The sequence below is a fragment of the Nansenia antarctica genome (assembly GCF_963989245.1).
Source record: "Nansenia antarctica genome assembly, chromosome: 10".
NCBI lineage: Eukaryota > Metazoa > Chordata > Actinopteri > Argentiniformes > Microstomatidae > Nansenia > Nansenia antarctica.
Window position 1 is genome coordinate 33,518,514 of NC_137680.1, and position 14,881 is coordinate 33,533,394.

Genomic DNA, 14,881 nt, shown 5'->3' on the forward strand with positions numbered 1-14,881 from the left:
GGGATTTCACAACTGTTTTGGTCAAATTGCGCCTGAAACAACAGCAGACATACAGCAGACATATAACTGGCAAAAAACACAAAGAAACATGTTATCATCAAACAACAAATTCTGGTTTTGGAAACATTCAAAGCCAACACTTAACCATTGTGAACTTAACATAAGCAGTGTGACATTCGATGCAACAAGTAACATTAATAAGAGGGATCCCTTAAAACAGCATAGACTGGAGTGATTTGCGAACGGTAGCCATTTCCTGCTGTTGCTGTGGGAAAAAAGAAAGAGATTGTTTCAATCATACTCAAGTGAGGCATGATGGGAAATCGTTTTTTTATTCAATCACCAGATTTGCCATCAGAACCGCACTCAACATGATGTTTGTCAAAACTATAAAAGGGGTGGTCTCCTTCTAATGCTTTGAAAATGCACTGGATTAGGATGATTGTCACAAGATTTACCAGTGGCATCGTTAGACCTGGGTGTTCAGGGCTATAGGCAGCACTCGAGTTGAGGGGGGATGGCGTCCCCCCTGAAATAAAAACAGTCAAAATCATCCCCCTTCTAAAACTGCCATCCCCTCTTATGTCAGTTTATCAATGAACATGGTATTACTGCTATTTCAACATTTAGTTTTGCGCATATTGAGTAAAATACTGTGGGCGAGGAGGGGACACGCACACATGCAATGAAATGTTTACCAAGTCACTGACACTGAAGTCACTGACGCTGTGGGGATGCTAAAATTGTCCCCATATGATAAAATCCACCATCCCCCCTGATTTTCTTTTACAACTTGAGTACTGGCTATAGGCCCAAATGTTTTATGAATAGCCCCGGAACTCTGGATCCAGAAAAAAAAGAGTGAAAACAATCTAATGCATCAAATTTAGGCCATTGCTGATGATTTAGCGCAAGCCCCCCCCCCCTCCCAGTGTTTCAAGATCCTAACAGCGCCTCTACCAGTCAGTGGTGGCCAGCACAGCGGTGTATGACCGTGGTAAAGTTGTTTTCATATTCGACATTCAACAGACATTCACATTCGGCATTTTAGGGACCGTGGTAAAAGTGTGGTAAAAGTAGTGAAAACCCCAATGGAGATATGGCTGTCCTGATCAATAACTCTGCCAATATTGGGCCAATGCACCTCAAACCAAATGTAGATTGTTCTGGGAGTGCCCCTCTAAAAATGGCAACCTTTGGATTTCTCAATCAATTGATTAGGAATTTATAAAAATTCAAGAACTCAAAAACCCTATGGAGATATGGCTGTCCTGATCAATAACTCTGCCAATATTGGGTCAAAACACCTCAAACCAATTGTAGATTGTTCTGGGAGTGCCCATCAAAAAATGGCAACCTTTGAATTTTGCAATCAATTGATTAGGAATTTATTAAAATTCAAGAACTCATAACCCCTATGGAGATATGGCTTTCCTGATCAATAACTCTGCCAATATTGGGTCAAAACACCTCAAACCAATTGTAGATTGTTCTGGGAGTGCCCATCAAAAAATGGCAACCTTTGGATTTCTCAATCAATTGATTAGGAATTTATAAAAATTCAAGAACTCAAAAACCCTATGGAGATATGGCTGTCCTGATCAATAACTCTGCCAATATTGGGTCAAAACACCTCAAACCAATTGTAGATTGTTCTGGGAGTGCCCATCAAAAAATGGCAACCTTTGAATTTCGCAATCAATTGATTAGGAATTTATTAAAATTCAAGAACTCAAAAGCCCTATGGAGATATGGCTGTCCTGATCAATAACTCTGCCAATATTGGGTCAAAACACCTCAAACCAATTGTAGATTGTTCTGGGAGTGCCCATCAAAAAATGGCAACCTTTGGATTTCGCAATCAATTGATTAGGAATTTATTAAAATTCAAGAACTCAAAAACCCTATGGAGATATGGCTGTCCTGATCAATAACTCTGCCAATATTGGGCCAATGCACCTCAAACTAATTGCAGATTGTTCTGGGAGTGCCCATCAAAAAATGGCAACCTTTGGATTTCGCAATCAATTGATTAGGAATTTATTAAAATTCAAGAACTCAAAAACCCTATGGAGATATGGCTGTCCTGATCAATAACTCTGCCAATATTGGGCCAATGCACCTCAAACCAATTGCAGATTGTTCTGGGAGTGCCCATCAAAAAATGGCAACCTTTGGATTTCGCAATCAATTGATTAGGAATTTATTAAAATTCAAGAACTCAAAAACCCTATGGGGATATGGCTGTCCTGATCAATAACTCTGCCAATATTGGGCCAATGCACCTCAAACCAATTGCAGATTGTTCTGGGAGTGCCCATCAAAAAATGGCAACCTTTGGATTTCGCAATCAATTGATTAGGAATTTATTAAAATTCAAGAACTCAAAAACCCTATGGAGATATGGCTGTCCTGATCAATAACTCTGCCAATATTGGGTCAAAACACCTCAAACCAATTGTAGATTGTTCTGGGAGTGCCCATCAAAAAATGGCAACCTTTGAATTTCGCAATCAATTGATTAGGAATTTATTAAAATTCAAGAACTCAAAAACCCTATGGAGATATGGCTGTCCTGATCAATAACTCTGCCAATATTGGGTCAAAACACCTCAAACCAATTGTAGATTGTTCTGGGAGTGCCCATCAAAAAATGGCAACCTTTGGATTTCGCAATCAATTGATTAGGAATTTATTAAAATTCAAGAACTCAAAAACCCTATGGAGATATGGCTGTCCTGATCAATAACTCTGCCAATATTGGGCCAATGCACCTCAAACCAATTGCAGATTGTTCTGGGAGTGCCCATCAAAAAATGGCAACCTTTGGATTTCGCAATCAATTGATTAGGAATTTATTAAAATTCAAGAACTCAAAAACCCTATGGAGATATGGCTGTCCTGATCAATAACTGTGCCAATATTGGGCCAATGCACCTCAAACCAATTGCAGATTGTTCTGGGAGTGCCCATCAAAAAATGGCAACCTTTGTTTTTCGCAATCAATTGATTAGGAATGTATTAAAATTCAAGAACTCAAAAACCCTATGGAGATAAGGCTGTCCTGATCAATAACTCTGCCAATTTGGGCCAATGCACCTCAAACCAATTGCAGATTGTTCTGGGAGTGCCCATCAAAAAATGGCAACCTTTGGATTTCGCAATCAATTGATTAGGAATTTATTAAAATTCAAGAACTCAAAAACCCTATGGAGATATGGCTGTCCTGATCAATAACTGTGCCAATATTGGGCCAATGCACCTCAAACCAATTGCAGATTGTTCTGGGAGTGCCCATCAAAAAATGGCAACCTTTGTTTTTCGCAATCAATTGATTAGGAATTTATTAAAATTCATGAACTCAAAAACCCTATGGAGATAAGGCTGTCCTGATCAATAACTCTGCCAATATTGGGCCAATGCACCTCAAACCAATTGCAGATTGTTCTGGGAGTGCCCATCAAAAAATGGCAACCTTTGGATTTCGCAATCAATTGATTAGGAATTTATTAAAATTCAAGAACTCAAAAACCCTATGGGGATATGGCTGTCCTGATCAATAACTCTGCCAATATTGGGCCAATGCACCTCAAACCAATTGCAGATTGTTCTGGGAGTGCCCATCAAAAAATGGCAACCTTTGGATTTCGCAATCAATTGATTAGGAATTTATTAAAATTCAAGAACTCAAAAACCCTATGGAGATATGGCTGTCCTGATCAATAACTCTGCCAATATTGGGTCAAAACACCTCAAACCAATTGTATATTGTTCTGGGAGTGCCCCTCCAAAAATGGCAACCTTTAATTTTCCCAATCAATTGATTAGGCATTTATTAAAATTCCTTTATGTGGTCTCCATCCACAGCATACCGGCAGAGGTCACCAAGGAGGATTCCACTCCACAATGGGAAGATTCCCAAGTAGTCACTGAACAGCACATCTAGTAGCTCAGGACAGTAGTAGTGGTTTGGAAGTGCTTGATGGTTACTCTCCATCCGAATTTCACCAGAGACCTCCTCAAACACTCCCTTGAACTCCTTTGTAAAAGGTGACCTTGCAAAGATGGTTTCAGCATTTGTTGGAAGCTCATTCTGTTGGAGGAGAGGCTTTGTTTGTGTATCACCATGTAGTGTGCCAGTTTTGGCTATGAGCCCTTGCAAGACAGTGATACTCTTCTTTATCACCTCTGATGAGTACTTTGCCGTGAACACAACACACATGTGACGAAAGACTGTGAGAGCAGTCAGCATGCATGTGCTATTCAACAGCTGTGCAACGCAGTAAGTTGCAAACTCTCTCAGAGCCTTGTCTGTGGTCTTCCTGCTGAACGCCCCACTCACAGCCTTGATGATATGAGCAGAGCAGAGGTGGACAACAGTCATCTTCCTCATTTGTCTCCTGGTATATCTCCCCTCAATAAGAAGGTGTGCCTTCTCGATGTAAATGATGACATTCTCCTTATTGAAGGTCAGAAGGGCACTCTGGATTAAGGCCCAACTGTAATCAAGCTCCACCTGGTGGACTCGGATGACTGTCACTTTGGAGATCCTCAAGAGGGTCTGCATCAACCAGAATGACAGATTTGGGTTCTATTCTAAAGAAATCTAAAATCTAATATTTGAAGTTAGGGTATGATGATTAATGTTTAATTATGTTTTTTATGTTTGTATCCCCAATGTTTGTCTGTGACCATCAAGGACCGCAATGGAAATAAGTTTTAACTTTATTGTGTCATCCTTGACAATTTAAAATCAAGAATATGTATTCTTCTGATGCATTGTTCTTTGTATATTTTTATAAATTTGTCAATAAAATTCATTCATTCATGTCTGTTGTATTGTTGCAACATTGTTCCTGGAAAGCATTCCTATGTCGTGTGCGTGCATGGTAATAAACACATTTCTGATCTTCAGGTCTGATCTGAATTAATTGATTGACTGTGCTTGGTTGATTCAGAGGAACGATATTATGGAGCTACATCCATTCATCCGGCACGCAAAGGATTTTAATCCGGCCCTTTGATTAATTTTATTAGAACATGAAATATTATAATAACTTCCCACAAAGAAAAATGTTGTGTCAAGAATGCACTTCCATTCTATCTCATCCAATGGGAGGATTGGTGAGTAGGTGAGAGATGATTGTAATATTGAATAAATAATAATAATAATAATATTAAACATTTCTCCATCTGCCACTGTAATGTAATCTGTTTTGAATGTATCTTTAATTGGGCACTTTTGATCATCAGTATTGGTGATGGTGAGAAGTGAGATAATTAGATCAATATTAATGTAGCCTATATAAATGGATAAATGTATTATACTGCCCTATTGTGTATGCTACATAAATACATTGTTAACACTTTAACACTAAATACATACAGAGTATTAAGTAGGGATGTCCCGATCCCACTTTTTCACTACCGATACCGATACCGATACCTGGGCTTCGGGTATCGGCGATACCGATACCGATCCGATATTTGTATACATTTTTTGACCCCTGAATATATTTTTTTTTTATTTTTTATTTTTTTTTCCTAACACCAGGGGAGCCACCCCTCCTAAATTTCGTTGTTTGGTACCTGTACTGTAGCAATGACAATAAAGACCATTCATTCATTCATTCATTCATTCAAATACCTCCCCAGTATATAGTCCACACCAACAACAGTTAAATTAAAGACTGCCAGCCTTTATTAAAGCAACAAAAATAGTACTCTGCAGTACTCAGTGACCACCTCTCTTAAAACGACATGGACTTTGCTTTTGTTAATTTTCCATTCGAGCAGCATCTCCTCCATGGCTGCCTTAATGGAATCCCCAGTGTGTGAGCCACGGAACTCACGGGCATGCAGCACCGCTTTCTTGAAAGTAAAATCAGAGTCTATCCAGTGTGCTGTGAGACTCAACAACGACATTGGACACACGTCTGAGCTCCAAATGTCCGTTGTGAAGCTAATAGCATCGACATTCTCCAATACTTTGGCGAGGAACTCACACACTTCATTGTGCATTTTCGGGATGGCATTTTCGGTTATATAATGCCGACTGGGCAAAGTATAACGCGGCTCTAGGTGTTCAATTAAACTCCGAAACCCCACATTCTCTACCACCGAAAGTGGTTGGTCGTCGAGCACAATAAACCGAACCAATTTCTCCGTTATTGCTTTTGCAATTTTGCTGTCTGGGGGGAGTTTCTCTCGCATCTCGCCAATGTTATGTTCAATAACGGAGTCGAACTCAGAGCTTGTAGTCGGAGCTGGCAACTCCATTTAATCAAACACGAGTGTAACACAAAACGTAATACGGCACATGTCGTAAAGCCCAAACTGTCGTAAACACAGACGTAACACAGACGCGGATCGGGCACGCGGATCGGAGCCTTTTTTTTTTCTGGTCCGATCTCCGATCCAGCATTCAGGACCAATATCGGGTCGATATCCGATCTCAGTATCGGATCGGGACATCCCTAGTATTAAGGGTATACATTTAAAATAGATGAGTAGCCCTGAGCCTAATGGACGAAGGACTGCCGGGCGTTGTAAACTTACATGACCGTCGCGGAGCTTACGTCGCGGTCGCGGAGCTTAACCTGTCATTTCAACAGCGCATCGCCCGGCGACGAGAAATAGGCCTAGCCTACATAATGGAAAGTAGCCTAATGGAAGTAGCCTATGGAAAGTAGCCAAATCAGTAGCCAAATCTTGCACTTTATATTCCTGTAGACCTACTTATTTACAATTTATTCCGTTTGTCTAATCATCTCAAGCAGGAAATTATCGTTTGTTAACCGTCAACAGCATCTCGGATATATATATATTTTTTTTTTTTTTTTTTTGATGGGTCGTACCAAAAGCAAAGAAAATCTTTGGAGGAAAGCTGGAGGAGAGGAGACACTGATCAAAGAGTTTCACTCTCAAAATGTATTTAAAGTTAATCCGAAATGGAACTCAGCAGTGTGGTCCACCTTATGCAAGAGTATATTTGGGACAGATAAATCATCCATCAGAACATGGCTTCGTCAGGTATGGCACCAAAATCGGAGAGGGGTGAGATCATCAGTTGCCAAATTATGTGTAGCACGTACACCCAAAATACATGTAAATGTGAGGAAGGTGGATATGACACAGGAGGAGGAGGAGGAGGAGGAGGAGAAGGTGGATATGACACAGGAGGAGGAGGAGGAGGAGGAGGAGGAGGAGAAGGTGGATATGACACAGGAGGAGGAGGAGGAGGAGGAGGAGGAGGAGAAGGTGGATATGACACAGGAGGAGGAGGAGGAGGAGGAGAAGGTGGATATGACACAGGAGGAGGAGGAGGAGGAGGAGAAGGTGGATATGACACAGGAGGAGGAGGAGGAGGAGGAGGTGGATATGACACAGGAGGAGGAGGAGGAGGAGGAGGAGGAGAAGGTGGATATGACACAGGAGGATGAGGAGGATGAGGAGGAGGAGGAGGAGAAGGTGGATATGACACAGGAGGAGGATCTGGAGGACACAAATGTGGAGGAAGAGCATGCCGATAATGACAATACGGCAGAGCTCTCTATAACAGAGGAGGACATTGCTGACAATACCAAATACAGGCAAACAAGACCAGAACTCAAGACATTCCACATTCACATTGAAAAAAACAAATGGAAAGACATTAAGCCGCTGCCTGGCACCAACCAGCTCCGAAAACCTTGGACTGACATATTCTATAAGAACTTCCGGAAGACAAATCCTAGCTGCACCCTGACATTCCAGTATCAACATGTTAAGGTGAAGCAGGGCCGAAAGAAGAAGTGTCCCTACCTCAAAGTGAAGGCGGCTTGTACTTTCAAGGCCTGTGAAGCGCGCTACAGCTTTACCATAGAAAAAAAAACATCCAAAAGGAGTGAAATGGTTAAAATCAGTGTAACACGTCATGGATGTGTAAAACATGAGAAAGTGGAAGTAAGGTCACGGCCTGTGACATATCTAAAGAGGGGAAAGATAGCCAGAGCCCTTCACAAAGGTGTCAGCAACACATACTACCGTAAACTCAGTAAGACACCAGTGGATGAGTTAGTGGCTGGAAACATGACAAGAATAATTTCAAAAAATGTGCTTAAAGAGATCGGCTCAGAATTCCATCGCAGCACACGTCTACACAATGACATAATCTTGGAATTAATCCTTACTCAAAGGATCCAACGAGAGTCAGACACCTTCACCTTCTGTCCTGGATATACCCAGCACCTGCAGGTAGATCCCTTTGCTGTCCATCTGTACACAGAGTGTGGCTTGGGAATTGCCATCCAGCACTTACAGAGCAGAAAACCTGTGACCCTGTTCTTAGATGCTACTGGAGGGATAGTGAGCAAAATTCCCGACCAAAACAAAAGGGTATTTTACTACTGCCTTACCCTGCCTGGAGGAGGAAGAGACAGACCACCTCTGCCTGTGACAGAAATGATCACAAATGACCACGCCGTCCCAAATCTGTCATTCTGGTTGATGCAGACCCTCTTGAGGATCTCCAAAGTGACAGTCATCCGAGTCCACCAGGTGGAGCTTGATTACAGTTGGGCCTTAATCCAGAGTGCCCTTCTGGCCTTCAATAAGGAGAATGTCATCATTTACCTCGAGAAGGCACACCTTCTTATTGAGGGGAGATATACCAGGAGACAAATGAGGAAGATGACTGTTGTCCACCTCTGCTCTGCTCATATCATCAAGGCTGTGAGTGGGGCGTTCAGCAGGAAGACCACAGACAAGGCTCTGAGAGAGTTTGCAACTTACTGCGTTGCACAGCTGTTGAATAGCACATGCATGCTGGCTGCTCTCACAGTCTTTCGTCACATGTGTGTTGTGTTCACGGCAAAGTACTCATCAGAGGTGATAAAGAAGAGTATCACTGTCTTGCAAGGGCTCATAGCCAAAACTGGCACACTACATGGTGATACACAAACAAAGCCTCTCCTCCAACAGAATGAGCTTCCAACAAATGCTGAAACCATCTTTGCAAGGTCACCTTTTACAAAGGAGTTCAAGGGAGTGTTTGAGGAGGTCTCTGGTGAAATTCGGATGGAGAGTAACCATCAAGCACTTCCAAACCACTACTACTGTCCTGAGCTACTAGATGTGCTGTTCAGTGACTACTTGGGAATCTTCCCATTGTGGAGTGGAATCCTCCTTGGTGACCTCTGCCGGTATGCTGTGGATGGAGACCACATAAAGGAATTTTAATAAATGCCTAATCAATTGATTGGGAAAATTAAAGGTTGCCATTTTTGGAGGGGCACTCCCAGAACAATATACAATTGGTTTGAGGTGTTTTGACCCAATATTGGCAGAGTTATTGATCAGGAAGCCATATCTCCATAGGGTTTTTGAGTTCTTGAATTTTAATAAAATCCTAATCAATTGATTGCGAAATCCAAAGGTTGCCATTTTTTTATGGGCACTCCCAGAACAATCTACAATTGGTTTGAGGTGTTTTGACCCAATATTGGCAGAGTTATTGATCAGGAAAGCCAAATCTCCATAGGGTTTTTGAGTTCTTGAATTTTAATAAATTCCTAATCAATTGATTGCGAAATCCAAAGGTTGCCATTTTTTGATGGGCACTCCCAGAACAATCTACAATTGGTTTGAGGTGTTTTGACCCAATATTGGCAGAGTTATTGATCAGGAAAGCCATATCTCCATAGGGTTTTTGAGTTCTTGAATTTTAATAAATTCCTAATCAATTGATTGCGAAATCCAAAGGTTGCCAGTTTTTGATGGGCACTCCCAGAACAATCTACAATTGGTTTGAGGTGTTTTGACCCAATATTGGCAGAGTTATTGATCAGGAAAGCCAAATCTCCATAGGGTTTTTGAGTTCTTGAATTTTAATAAATTCCTAATCAATTGATTGGGAAAAACAGAGGTTGCCATTTTTTGATGGGCACTCCCAGAACAATATACAATTGGTTTGAGGTGTTTTGACCCAATATTGGCAGAGTTATTGATCAGGACAGCCATATCTCCATAGGGTTTTTGAGTTCTTGAATTGTAATAAATTCCTAATCAATTGATTGGGAAAAACAAAGGTTGCCATTTTTTGATGGGCACTCCCAGAACAATCTACAATTGGTTTGAGGTGTTTTGACCCAATATTGGCAGAGTTATTGATCAGGAAGCCATATCTCCATAGGGTTTTTGAGTTCTTGAATTTTAATAAAATCCTAATCAATTGATTGCGAAATCCAAAGGTTGCCATTTTTTGATGGGCACTCCCAGAACAATCTACAATTGGTTTGAGGTGCATTGGCCTAATATTGGCAGAGTTATTGATCAGGAAAGCCAAATCTCCATTGGGTTTTTGAGTTCTTGAATTTTAATAAATTCCTAATCAATTGATTGCGAAATCCAAAGGTTGCCATTTTTTGATGGGCACTCCCAGAACAATCTACAATTGGTTTGAGGTGTTTTGACCCAATATTGGCAGAGTTATTGATCAGGAAAGCCAAATCTCCATAGGGTTTTTGAGTTCTTGAATTTTAATAAATTCCTAATCAATTGATTGGGAAAAACAAAGGTTGCCATTTTTTGATGGGCACTCCCAAAACAATATACAATTGGTTTGAGGTGTGTTGACCCAATATTGGCAGAGTTATTGATCAGGAAGCCATATCTCCATAGGGTTTTTGAGTTCTTGAATTTTAATAAAATCCTAATCAATTGATTGCGAAATCCAAAGGTTGCCATTTTTTGATGGGCACTCCCAGAACAATCTACAATTGGTTTGAGGTGCATTGGCCCAATATTGGCAGAGTTATTGATCAGGAAAGCCAAATCTCCATTGGGTTTTTGAGTTCTTGAATTTTAATAAATTCCTAATCAATTGATTGCGAAATCCAAAGGTTGCCATTTTTTGATGGGAACTCCCAGAACAATCTACAATTGGTTTGAGGTGCATTGGCCCAATATTGGCAGAGTTATTGATCAGGAAAGCCAAATCTCCATTGGGTTTTTGAGTTCTTGAATTTTAATAAATTCCTAATCAATTGATTTTGAAATCCAAAGGTTGCCATTTTTTGATGGGTACTCCCAGAACAATTTACAATTGGTTTGAGGTGTTTTGACCCAATATTGGCAGAGTTATTGATCAGGAAAGCCAAATCTCCATAGGGTTTTTGAGTTCTTGATTTTTAATAAATTCCTAATCAATTGATTGCGAAATCCAAAGGTTGCCATTTTTTGATGGGCACTCCCAGAACAATTTACAATTGGTTTGAGGTGTTTTGACCCAATATTGGCAGAGTTATTGATCAGGAAAGCGAAATCTCCATAGGGTTTTTGAGTTCTTGAATTTTAATAAATTCCTAATCAATTGATTGGGAAAAATAAAGGTTGCCATATTTGGAGGGCCACTCCCAGAACAATCTACAATTGGTTTGAGGTGCATTGGCCCAATATTGACAGAGTTATTGATCAGGACAGCCATATCTCCATTGGGTTTTTCACTACTTTTACCACACTTTTACCACGGTCCCTAAAATGCCGAATGTGAATGTCTGTTGAATGTCGAATATAAAAACAACTTTACCACGGTTGCTGTATGTGGTGGTATGCTGGGGGGGGCAGCATCAAGAGGTTAAAGTAGACTGTCAGCTACAACACTTACTATGAGGTTAAAGTAGACTGTCAGCTACAACACTTACTATGAGGTTACGGTAGACTGTCAGCTTTTATTTGTGGGTATTTTATATCGGTTTCACCATTTAGAAAAGACAACACTTTTTATACATAGTCCCCCTATTTCATAGCACCAAAAGTATTGATTGATAAGACAATTGACTTGATGGGTATTCATGATTAGTCATGTGTGTTCTGTTCACCATACACTGACTGTGTAATGTTTATTGATTGTAACTCACCGTGTCCATCATGATCTTCTTCTGCAGCATGGCCATTTCATTCTTCAGACCCACCTGCGCCCCCTGCTGGAATGTCTGGTGACTTTTCTCCATTTCCTCAAAGTTCTAGAAGAAGCCGTATGGGGATCAGATAGATATGGGCTACGTTATTATTATTTATTACTATTAATTGTATTGATTGGGTCAGTAGCTTTGAGGACCTTGCTTTTCTGGTGCATTTCTTCTCAAACACTTACACTGTATGTCGCCTGGGCCTCACCTTAATGAACAGCTCATGCAACTCCTTGATAGTTTTCAACTTCTGAGTTTGCACCACTCTAGCCTGCTGAAAGAACTTTTGCTGCTGGCGGAACATGTTCTGCAATGGAAATAATGATACAATAGGATACCATCATCATCATCACCACCATTTACTGGCGTCAGTAATGACATCCTTTGTAGCTGTATATTGTGTGAGAGACAGAAATGGCATCATTGTCTTATTCTAAAAAGTGATATGTACTGCGCAGACAGCTGCCATTCTTTTACATGGACCACAAGTATTGCAATGATGTACTGTACAGAGTAGCACTGACATTCAATTTCTCCTCCTGATCCCCAGATTTCTGTGCTTGAATCTCCCACTGCTGTAGCACAGAGGACACCTGCTGTGTATACGCCTCAGTCAGCTTGTTCCTACAAATACAAGCTCACACTTACTACAAGCATATTCACTGTTACCTAGGGGTTAGGTGGCCAATATAAAAAGGAAATCAAGACATACAACAACATCCACACATATCAATATGATTTCGGCAATCATATACCACTAGCAATGGATTGTACTAATCTCTCTGTTGTGCTGATGTTTTTATTGTTTCTATGATGATGTTTTTTATGCTGATGCCTTTTATTAACTGTAAATTGTTTTTGTTTTTTTGCTGATGTGCTAACCATGTGTAATGCAATGTTATGTAATGTAATGTCCAATGCCTGTCTCTCCTTTTAAGCTGTTCAGGGAGTACGGATGAAAACTAGCCTTCTTGGCTAATTCTGGTGCATTCTTTAATGAATACTGTCCCTGCCAAATAAACAGTAATACAATAATACAATATCTATACAATACTACAAATATGACTGGCCACATTTAAGGTTCAGCATATTTTCATATTCGGGTGAAATATCTTACCAAATTAAAGATCTAAAAGATCTTAGATTTTTAAAATGTATTTAATTGTTTACACACACAAACAAACACACACACACACACACACACACACACACACACACACACACACACACACACACAATGTTTGGCCCATATTATGCAGCCCTAGTAAAGCTTGTTATCTCTGGGTGTTGATGCTCTAACACAGGCTAACTATGTCCCTAACATGTCAGGCTAACATCCCTCTCCCCCTCCCCTTCCCATGTGTCCCCAGCACTACCTTAATTAGGCCCCTATACTTTCTTTTATTTATTTTTTGTGTCTTTTTATTATTACGACTCAATCTTTTCAGTTTGTAAAGCGTCTTTGAGTGTCTAGAAAAGCGCTATATAAGTCCAATGTATTATTATTTTGTGTGCATATTGAGTCTTCCATAGCTGCTCCAGTTTCTGACTGCTGCCCTCCAGTGTGCTGTTGGTGAAGGTCTCCAGACGTTTCCTCTTGGCATGCATTGCCTTGTCTATGTTGGCTGGGGATGAAAGACATTTTGACTGTAATGCACACCACGTCATAATAGAACAATTTCCAATTTTAGAAAATACAGACACCGATTCAAGGAAATGAAGTTGTAGGCTAGTTTGTTATTTACCTCCAAATTGCTCCATCATGGTTTGTACCCCATTCCTAGAGGGGTGTAGAGGAAGCGCAAGAGTTTACAATAAATATGGGTGAATAGGCCTACCTTTTATTATATTATATTAAATAATAGCAATTATCCTACTTACCCCACTTCAACATTTAGATCGTCCTCCTCAAAGTGTTCGGATAATCTCTTTTTGGCCAACTTGTCAACAATAGGGGTTTCATCTGCAGACAGAGATTAAATATAAAGTGTGATAGTTAGCCAATAATTAGTAGGCCTAATCAATTATGTTATACATAATAATTCATTATTAGCTAGCCTCACAGATTAGCTAGCTACGTTCTCTGTTGTCATCTGAACAATTCTTCGTCAGACACGAAATCAAATGCTTTGTCGGCCATGTCCTCTATGTGTTTAGTTTTCTTGTATTGTTTTCTCCCAATGATTATTATATAGGAATCTGGAATATCTGGGGGAGACCCCTGCACTCACTGCCTCCTATCAGCTTAATCCACATTGAATTGACCCTGTTGACTCACCGTTGCCCTTGCGGCCTTTGCCACCCTTGCGGCCTTTGCCACCCTTGCCCTGTTTGTTGCATGGGACCGGAGGGGGCAGCTCGATCTCATCCTGGGGCATCTGGGCCACCTTCTGCAAGAAGTTCTCCAGAGACTTTTTAGATTCTGGAATATATGGAATATGCAGTGAGGTCAAGGAAGCTGCTGCTGATTAGCTAGTTAGCTTAATGTTAACTGTCTAGATAGATAACTACCATAATCACCTCAGAAATAAAAATAAATATTTTATTATTCATATTTTACGAAATTGTTGTTAGCCGGCTGTAACGATTACATGACGATATTGGTGTATGGCTTAATACTGGATTTGATTGGCTAGCTAAGATAGTTACAGTTGCCATGACTACGGTGCAAGGTGTCATGCACGTCAATCAAATCAGCAGATTCGCGCCATAGTAGGCTCGTGCTAGGCTACATAAAGTGTGTTCAAACTAAAAGCTTTGATATAAAAAGAAATTGGCCAGAATTAGGATAAAATTTAACACACATGACATGTTCTTGTCTTCCATAATAACTTCATTATTATTTCTAGAGAAATGATGTTAGTAAACGTTGTGTGAGCAAGCACACATTTCTTAAATGTTCCTTAGTTTATTCATTTTCTTAGTTTTTTAGG

The 14,881-nt window shown here is 40.3% G+C and overlaps 1 protein-coding gene across 1 annotated transcript in view; it reads right to left on the reverse strand.

The window, feature by feature from the left end:
* Nucleotides 1-211: 211 nt before the first annotated feature.
* LOC308166897 (synaptonemal complex protein 3-like) overlaps nucleotides 212-14,881 on the reverse strand; it is a gene marked incomplete at both ends in the record, with an annotated part of 14,955 nt that continues 285 nt past the window's right edge. Inside the window, 6 exons of the mRNA XM_080541222.1 lie at nucleotides 212-265; nucleotides 11,898-12,002; nucleotides 12,157-12,255; nucleotides 12,473-12,572; nucleotides 13,456-13,573; nucleotides 14,227-14,370. Of these exons, the coding sequence (XP_080397348.1) occupies nucleotides 212-265; nucleotides 11,898-12,002; nucleotides 12,157-12,255; nucleotides 12,473-12,572; nucleotides 13,456-13,573; nucleotides 14,227-14,370 (620 nt within the window). The remainder of the gene's footprint in view (nucleotides 266-11,897; nucleotides 12,003-12,156; nucleotides 12,256-12,472; nucleotides 12,573-13,455; nucleotides 13,574-14,226; nucleotides 14,371-14,881) is intronic.